General features: G+C 40.4%; 1 protein-coding gene across 6 annotated transcripts in view; it reads right to left on the bottom strand.

The window, feature by feature from the left end:
* LOC116045476 (extracellular sulfatase Sulf-2-like) overlaps positions 1–10000 on the bottom strand; it is a 90994-nt gene that overhangs the window by 7388 nt on the left and 73606 nt on the right. For all 6 annotated transcript variants that reach the window (XM_036008245.1, XM_036008242.1, XM_036008246.1 and 3 more), the window contains 4 exons: positions 5640–5883; positions 3849–4059; positions 1142–1238; positions 48–142 (listed from right to left, as the gene is read on the bottom strand). In XM_036008245.1, the coding sequence (XP_035864138.1) occupies positions 48–142; positions 1142–1238; positions 3849–4059; positions 5640–5883 (647 nt within the window). The remainder of the gene's footprint in view (positions 1–47; positions 143–1141; positions 1239–3848; positions 4060–5639; positions 5884–10000) is intronic.

Below are 10000 nucleotides of genomic sequence, written 5' to 3'. Positions count from 1 at the left end.
CTGGTGTATGTATCCCTCTTGCTCTGTTGAGGTTTTGAGGTACTTACAGGTATTTATTACAGTCACACTGCAGAGGACGGGCCTTCTTCAGGTGACCTCTGACCTCTTTTAGGTTCTTTATCTTCGTCTGCAGCGTCTCAATCTGACACACATGAGAGTTAGTTAGTTACAGCAACCATGATACTGTAGTTTCAACCATTTATCAAACCATTTCAACTGTTTATCCATTACTTGTTAGGTGATTGTGTCGATACAATACAACTTTATTGTCGTTTACAATGAAATCCTTTTAGCTACTATTACAACTGTTTAGTCAGTACTTTAGATACTATTACAGCTGTTGAGTCAGTACTTTTAGCTACTATTACAACTGTTTAGTTAGTACTTTTAGCTACTATTACAGCTGTTTAGTTAGTACTTTTAGCTACTATTACAGCTGTTTAGTTAGTACTTTTAGCTACTATTACAGTTGTTTAGTCAGTACTTTAGATACTATTACAGCTGTTTAGTCAGTACTTTAGATACTATTACAGCTGTTTAGTCAGTACTTTTAGCTACTATTACAGCTGTTTGGTCAGTACTTTTAGCTACTATTACAGTTGTTTGGTCAGTACTTTAGATACTATTACAACTGTTTAGTCAGTACTTTTAGATACTATTACAGCTGTTTAGACAGTACTTTTAGCTACTATTACAGTTGTTTAGTCAGTACTTTTAGCTACTATTACAACTGTTTAGTCAGTACTTTAGATACTATTACAGCTGTTTAGTCAGTACTTTTAGATACTATTACAGCTGTTTAGACAGTACTTTTAGCTACTATTACAGTTGTTTAGTCAGTACTTTAGATACTATTACAGCTGTTTAGTCAGTACTTTTAGAAACAACAGTTGCCATCAAGACGTTGTTATATTTAACCTGCTTTTAAAAGTAATCGCCACTCTAATGCTTTCATCCCTTCTGCAATTCGACTTTTAAATGGATAAATTATTTATATTATATTTATCTACTCTCTAGGGTGTAGGCCCATACGTAGGCTGTGTGCTGTAATGTATGTGTCTGTTGTTTGTAGCTGCTCTTAACTAATTTCCCCTTTTGTGGGAGTAATAAAGTTGTTAGATTGAATTGAGTTGTGTGTTACCTCGTGGTCGATGTGCAGCTTGTGGTCCTTCCAGGCCTGCAGAGACTGATACACTCCTGTATCACACTTCACTGTGGCGTTAGGCAGAATGAAACACCTGCAGGACAGCAACAACAACAACATAATGGTATTAATATTCAACAGTCCTCCTCACGGTGAGCAGGAGAATAATTACAGCATAGAAACACCTACACAGAAGCTGACATTTACACTACAAAAAAGCCAAATCATACCAAGTATGTTCATCTAGTTTCTTGTCAAAATATCTAACTTTAAATGTAACGCAAAGAGGTGGTAGTTCTAATTAGTTATATTGATTTATAAATTGGTTAAAAGACTAATTTAATACATATTTAGTAGTAGTATGGTCCCCCGTGTGAGGCTCAAACTCATAACCATCTGATTATAAGACGGATAAAAATACCATATTTATTGATTGGAATATTGTTTGTGATTAAATCACATTATACTTTAAATATGATTATGATTTAATGCATTCAATCTGAGCGCCTTCTGCTCTTAAACAAGTTTCAGCCATTCACGAGTACAAATAATTATGTTGATTTATAAATTGGTTAAAAGACTAATTTCGAAATTAATATCCCATCATAATACATATGTAGTAAGCCATTGATTCACGCTACATAAAGATCCCTTTTATACATCAGTATATCCTGTTGCTAAACCAAATTAACTAGTATTTGTACTATATGTGTAATTGTTGTTTAACTGTTTTTTTGTTTTTCATATTTTTGAGCCGAGCTGCTCGGGAATGCAAAATAGTAGCTAAGAGTACTGACTAAACAGTTTAAATGGTAGCTAAAAGTACTGACTAAACAGTTGTAATAGTAGCTAAAAGTACTGACTAAACAACTGTAATAGTAGCTAAAAGTACTGACTAAACAGCTGTAATATTAGCTAAAAGTACTGCCTAAACAGTTGTAATAGTAGCTAAAAGTACTGACTAAACAGCTGTAATAGTAGCTAAAAGTACTGACTAAACAGCTGTAAAATTAGCTAAAAGTACTGACTAAACAGTAGTAATAGTAGCTAAAAGTACTGACTAAACAGCTGTAATAGTAGCTAAAAGGATTCCAGTGAAAATCTGACGATAAAGTTGTATTGTATTGCAATAGCACTTAATATAAGACACAATCACCTAACAAGTGATATTTCAGATATACAAGGACTTGTTTTTTTAGACGATGCATCTTAAATATCCTGTTAAGTGAAAGAGTCTTAAAAACATTTAGTTTTGCCTCGTATCTCAGATGAAACAAGCTTTTATTTTGACATCTCGTAAGGTTTTTAAGCTGCTGTGTTATTTGTAAAAGATGAATTCTCTAGTTCGAAGATCACATCTTATTTCAAGAAAGCTTACCAAGAATGTTTTCTTATTCCATTGGCAGACTGAACACCTTGTATTCATAGTTTTTTTTTAAAACTTATTTAAAGTGGCCTTTACTCCAGTGCAACATAATGACATTAATATTCAACAGTCCTCTTCACGGTGAGCGGGAGAATTATTACAGCCTAAAAACACCTCCGCAGAAGCTGACATTTATTTTCCAACGATGCTGCAGAATTCACACGTTTTCCTGAATGTGTTAAAGATTATTTTTCTTAATAACCCCGAGCAGAGCAATCTGAGCTGTAAAGACTTGTTCTATCTGTGCTGGGGATTCTCATTACTCGTCATTTATCAGCTGTTATAAAACACTTAGTTCCCACCAGAGATTTGAATTAGCTTACAGCAGGTTCGCAGCCAAGCAGTCAAGTTTAAAGTGCTCATATTCTGCTCATTTTCAGGTTCATAATTGTATTTTGAGGTTGTATCAGAATAGGTTTACATGGTTTAATTTTAAAAAAACACCATATTTTTGTTGTACTGCACATTGCTGCAGCTCCTCTTTTCACCCTGTGTTCAGGTCTCTGTTTTAGCTACAGAGTGAGACATCTCACTGCTGTAACATCTTTGTTGGGAGTCGCACATGCTCAGTAGCTAGGTAAGGACTACTAGCCAGTCAGAAGCAGAGTATGAGGGCGTGTCCTGACAGTACCTAGGTAAGGACTACTAGCCAGTCAGAAGCAGAGTATGAGGGCGTGCCCTGACAGTACCTAGGTAAGGACTACTAGCCAGTCAGAAGCAGAGTATGAGGGCGTGCCCTGACAGTACCTAGGTAAGGACTACTAGCCAGTCAGAAGCAGAGTATGAGGGCGTGCCATGCTAGCAGCTAGGCGAGCATTATAACGTGTGTTCCAAAGTGACCACGTTTGTCTCTGAAGTAAAGGCTGGACTACAATAGAGCTGTTTGGAGCAGTTTGTTTGTGAACAGTGTTTTCTGTTGGAGATGGTAAGTCCCTTTGGGGGGGACTTATGGGCTTAGTCCAATGCGCTTTTTTAAAAGCCACTGTCGAGATTTAATCTTTTCGTTTTCTGCAGCTCAGAGCGTCTTTTTAAAGTTGAATAAAAATAAGACGCCCCACGTCAAGCGCTTTTTTGACAGCTGACCAATGACAAGCACCATAGCGATTCTTATTTTTTGTGCCACCGGATGTGATGATTTTTGACGAGAGGGTGTAGCGCTCTAGGATACTGTAGCAGTAGCTGCTGTTATAGTAACAAAAGACGCTATTGGCTGCATATTGTAATCAAAACGATGCCAGCTTTTCCATTTTTTACTAAAAAAGCAGGATAGTGACTCACTTCTGTGTGACCTTGTGGGAGTCTGGCAGCGCCATCGCGTTGGGAACTCCTCCCATCCCGCTGAACTCGTCCTCAGACTCGTCTTTGATTGGCTGAGCCCAGTTGGCCCCGCCTGCCATCATGCTGATGCTGTGGTTACCGGGGTAACTGTTGTTCATGGATACGGAGCGGCTGTAGCGGTTCCTGGAGTAACTCTTCAGCGCTTTGAACTCTGACACGCAGAAACAGAAAACAGAAATATTTTAATATCACGAATAAAATATGGAGAAGTGGTGGGATTAATTAAGTGTGTACTTCTTGGCACTTCTTTTCGGACATAAAAAAAATAAAAACTCTGTCTTTTCGGACATGTCACATCCATCCATCTATCCATCCACCTATCTACTTATCTATCTATCTATCCAACCATCCACCCATCTATCTATCCATCTATCCATCCATCTATCTACTTATCTATCTATCTATCCAACCACCCACCCACCTACCCACCTACCTACCTATCTATCTATCTATCTATCTATCTATCCATCCGTCCATCCATCTGTCCATCCATCTATCCATCTGTCCATCCATCCATCCATCTATCCACACATTTGAAATAACTTTCAACTGATCAATCAAAACTTTATCAACAACACACAGTCTTCACTGAATCTTAAGAAGCATTTCCTGGAAAGTAAAAGCAAAAGGAGGCAGTGTTGTTTCTCTCTCCTCTCTCAGGGAAGAGATGCAGTTCAGAGTTCAGACACTGGAGGTCAGCGTCACTTCAGGAAATCACTGCTGCAGCTTTCAAACAGGACTTCCTTTTGGTTGGAACAGTGGAAGCTAACCGGTGTCAAAGCGAAACCCCCTGAACCCGATTGATAAATAGAGCAGTGGGGTAGTCTAATGTATTGTAGAGGGTATACTGTACTGTATATGTATGGGCCTATACTGTATATATGGGCCAGAATGGGCCTTTGGGGCATGTCATAGTGGGGGGTCTAGGTGTCCTCCCCCAGGGAAGTTTTGAGCATCAACTACTTCATTTCCTGCATTCTGACTAGACCTGCACGATTCGGGGAAAAATATGAATCACGATTTTTTAGCTCAGATTTGATAGCCACGATTATTTTCTCACGAAGTGTAATGTTTACTGCACACATGAACCATGACAAAACTAAACTAATCGGCAGTACCACACATAGATTATTTTTGCCACCTACAGCTCACTGATCATCACCACGAGCCTGTAAACACAGAGGCTTCAATGAAGAGAAGGGAGAGCTCTGCAGCGCTTTAAAACCTATTTTTACAGTCGATGTTTAAAACTCACAGAAGAAACTAGTAGCGTTTGTGATGTAGTCGGCTAAGTTATTTAAAAATTTAATTGTGAACAGGGTGAATCGAGATCGCGTGCAGGCCTGCACGCCTAATTCTGATACACTTTTATGCACCAATTTATGGTGGAAATACCTTTATTTAGCCTCTGTGAAGAAGAAAAACACAGATGACAATTCAAAATATATCAAAATTACAATGCAAAGAATGTTGTTATGTGTCATTGGGCATTTTTACGTGGGCATATGGAAATCCTGGAGCTTTCTTAGTGGGTATACTGCGTATACCTGCGTAGACTACACCACTGGAAATAGACATAATAAAATCCCCTCTGTAAAAACATTTGACTCTTGTGTAGACAGCGATGAATTTCTAGGAAGTAATCGTGATAAAACAAGAACCTAAAAACCTAACCCTAACCCAAAACTCCGTCCCCGGCGCCCCCTGCTGGACTCAAACGTCAACACGTACTCTTTTTGGAGAAGAACGGTTTCTTGTTGAACGGCCTCATCGGGGAGAGTCGTGGCTTCAGAGGTTGCAGGTCGCCGAAGTCGCAGTTGCAGGGGTTGGAGCCGCGATGGTACAGCTGAGACTTGATGCTGAGTGGACGCTGGCGGCCGGCCACGCCCCTCTGGGAGATCTTAACCCCGCCCCCTTCACTCTTGCACTTGAAGAGTCGAAGTTTTCCTGTGGCGTCCTCCACACACTGCCACTTCTACACACACACACACACACACACACGCACACACGCACACACACACACAGACACATGGGCACGCGCACACACACACACACACACACACACGCACGCACGCACACACACACACACACACACACACACACACACACACACACACACACACACACACACACACACACACACACACACACACGCACTGTGAGATACTGGTTCAGATTTAGACAGACTGACTGACTCAGTCTGAGAGTCAGTGAGAAGAAGGTGAGGGTGATTTGCCGTGACGTTTGCCCGATTTTTATTTTGAAAGGCCAGTTATTTCATGGATCCAGGATACTATGCATCCTGATAAAGTTCCCTTGGCCCCCACATCATCACATACCCTTCACCATACCCCCACATCATCACATACCCTTCACCATACCCCCACATCATCACATACCCTTCACCATACCCCCACATCATCACATACCCTTCACCATACCTAGAGATTGGCATGGGGTACTTTCCATAAAATCATCTCTCAATGCAAATCAAACCAGCTATTAGGCTAACTGAAATAAAATCATGCCAATCTCTAGGTATGGTGAAGGGTATGTGATGATGTGGGGGTATGGTGAAGGGTATGTGATGATGTGGGGGCCAAGGGAACTTTATCAGGATGCATAGTATCCTGGATCCATGAAATAACTGGCCTTTCAAAATAAAAGTCTGCCTGCCTCTATGGGAATTTAACATAGGGGTGTACTGACTTATGCTCCCTGTATTTTAATGAAGAACATTTATTTATTTACAATACATTATTCATTCATTCAAGAAAAAATGTAAATACAAATAGAAAACATAAACAACCATGAAAACCCCTTGACTACCTAAAAGCTGCTGAATAGCAGAGTCTTCAATTGCTTTTTAAAAGATTCAACAGAATTCACACAACGTAGAAAGGGAGGCAAGACATTCCACAGCCTCGGAGCCACGGCTGGGAATGATCGATCCCCTCTAGTTTTCAAGGTGCTGTAGGTAGGATTGTGAAGATCCAGGACTTAGCCAAAGAATTTGACCTTCAACAACTTCTCAGTCCCTCCCCCCTCTTAAGCCCCTACCCCTTGTAAGCCCCTCCCCCCTCTTAAGCCCCTCCCGAATGAATGCGTGTGCATGAACAGTGATTGACACGCAGTTAGACACACCCCCTGGCCCTGATTGGTGCATCTGAACAGGGAGCTGTGGATTTTTGTAAATCTCACTACAGGCTGTAGGTGGAGCCAGAGGAGCTGGATTTATTTTTTAATGACCTGCTTCCTGTAGTTCTACTGGAACATAGGGTCAGTTTCAGCAGATATGACAGAAAGTTAGTTTTATAAGTCTTACCTACTGCTCCTTTAAAATGAGTGCAGGGAACCACTAATGACCTCAGACTACGGGTGGGAGTATGAAGCTGTATCAGGTCAGAGATGTAGGGAGGAACTTGACCGTGCAGGGCTCTAAAAGTAAGGACCAGGATTTTAAATTGAATGCTATACTGGACCAGTAACCAGTGAAGTGAAGCTAAAACAGACGTGATGTGTGCTCTTTTGTTAATGTGAGTTAAAAGCCGTGCAGCAGAGTTCTGAACAGCCTGGAGACGGTAAAGCTAAAGGTAGGCCTCTCATCTTATACCTCCGGCCTTGCAGATTAGCTTGTAGCTCCTAAATCAAATAATAATAACATAAATAATAATACCAGTCCTTCCAGAAAAATGCGGAGTATTTTTGTGATTTTTTGGGCAAAAATTCTTGACTATGCGGCACGTTTTCTTAAAAAATGCGATGGAATATTTGGGATATTTATGCAATTTTATGCGATGAAATTGCGGGAACTTGCAAAAACTGCAGTTTCATCGTGGCTTCATCGCGGGGTTTGCAGCTTTTCGATGATGTTCACGTCGCGTAATTACGTCACTTCATAACGTTCCCATGGCAACAGAGGAAAATGGCTGCTCTTGTGTGAAGTAAACGCAACATTTTTCAACTTTCTGCTAAGATATATGTGACTTTTTTGCAACAAAAATGCGGCAATTATGAAATCATGCAAGCCCCGCATATTTTGCGCGGAAATCAGCAATTTATGCGGCGAAAGTGCGGCGTATTTGAAAAAATGCGGCTCCCGAAATAAATATGCAGACTTTGGCTGATTATGCATTGAATTATGAGATCGCATAATCACGTTTTTCTGGAGGGACTGTAATACATTTATTTTTTATAGCGCTTTTCTAAACACTCAAAGACGCTTTACAGTTTTCATTACAAACAAAAGGTATGTAGACAAGATTACATGACAGACAAAAAGAAAAGGAAAACACATAGGTGCATGGACAAGCGCAGGTAAAGCAGGAGAGGTGGGCAATGAAAAAGAGGGGGAAAAACAAACTGGGAAAGTCTGTCAACAGGAAAAAGCAAGTTCGAAGGGGTGAGTTTTGAGGGTCTGCTTGAAGGATGGTAGGGTGCTTGACTGTTTGATGTGAAATGCATGAAGCCAAACCCTGTTAAGTTTCCTAGACACGTAGCCATTGTCGGGTGTTCCCCACGGTGGACGGAGGCAACTCAACAAACGCTCAACGTAACTCCCAACGCCACACACAACGACGCCACTGTGGACACGTCTCGTTAAGCGTTTGTTTTGTTGTTTTGCAGAAGCTGAATATATTTCTACTTAGTCATTAGAGACACAAACACACAGTAGTCGACAGGCTGTTTATCAGAGCAGCCGGCAGACACTGTTGCTAAGAGACTAATCGACTGGCTAAAGGGATTTTTCAACAAGTGTAATTTACTTCAAACAAGCGTGAACACGCACACAAACACTGGGAAAAAGTTTCTGTTGTGCAGCTTCATCTTGATTCTCTTCACGTCTGTGATTCTGCAGCTTTGTGTCCCTTCATTACTGCTGTTATTGTGTCTGTCGGCTTTCAGAGATGACATCTGGTTTTTCATCTCTCTGACAGAAGCCTTTTACTGCTCTGTCCGCTTTCTTTAATTAAGTCTGTTTGTTTACTACAGCAGCAGCCATCGCTGTTTTCCTGCATTTATTCCAACAAAAACTCTTCTAATCCCCCATGGTTATGTTTTCATTTTGTCTGTCTGTCTGTCAGCAGGATTACAGAAAAACTCCCCGCCTGATTTTCATTAAACTTGGTGGAAGGGTGTAGCATGTACCAAAGAAGAACTCATTACATTTTGGAGTGGATAAACAAATAATTTTTTCACTTTCAGTAACATTGTGAGACAGCGTGTTTTGCCTTGCCGGAGGTGTGCGCTCTCTGCTCTTCTAAGTGAAGATTTTGTTTTATGGTAAATGAAAACGTCAGCTGCATTTAGTCATTTTTAATATCTAAAAAAAGAGGAATGAGTAATGGGATTGGGATCAAATTATTAGGATGGACAGAAAAGTAATGAAATCAAGAGTGAAGTAATGGGATAAAGTGATAAGACGGGGAGGCGTAGCATCAGGAGTAATGTAGTCTGGATCCACATAAGTACATTTCCAGGATAAAGCCCAATATCCCTCCCCTTCCTCTCTCTGTGTGTTGCCGTTCTCAAACTCTTTGGGAATCAACAACAAACTTGTAGCTAGCGAGCTACACGCTGAAAATGTCACGTTATGAAGAAGATGTAGATGGTGCAACAAGTCAGGTCTGCTTGGTTATTTCAGGGAATGATTGTAAAGATTTACAAAGAATATGTTTAGGACGTTTCCTCTCTAACTGGGACATTTTGGTACCAATTGGTGGGATTGCTGTGGACAAAGTACACACAGAGATACACTGGGTCACGTTTCTGTAGTGTTTATGTGGTGTTTATGTGGTGTTTGTGTCATGTTTCTGTGGTGTTTATGTGGTGTTTCTGTGTCATGTTTATGTGGTGTTTGTCATGTTTCTGTGGTGTTTATGTGTTGTTTCTGTTTCATGTTTCTGTGTCATGTTTCTGTGTCATGTTTCTGTGGTGTTTGTGTGATATTTTTGTAGTGTTTATGGTGTTTCTGTGTCATGTTTCTGTGGTGTTTGTGTGTCATGTTTCTGTGGCGTTTCTGTGTCATGTTTCTGTGGTGTTTGTGTGATATTTTTGTAGTGTTTAAGGTGTTTCTGTGTCATGTTTCTGTG

The sequence above is a fragment of the Sander lucioperca genome, chromosome 12 (genome assembly GCF_008315115.2).
Source record: "Sander lucioperca isolate FBNREF2018 chromosome 12, SLUC_FBN_1.2, whole genome shotgun sequence".
NCBI classification, from domain to species: Eukaryota; Metazoa; Chordata; class Actinopteri; order Perciformes; family Percidae; genus Sander; species Sander lucioperca.
Note: the sequence above shows the minus strand (reverse complement) of the source record. Positions and strands in the feature narration are given on the sequence as shown.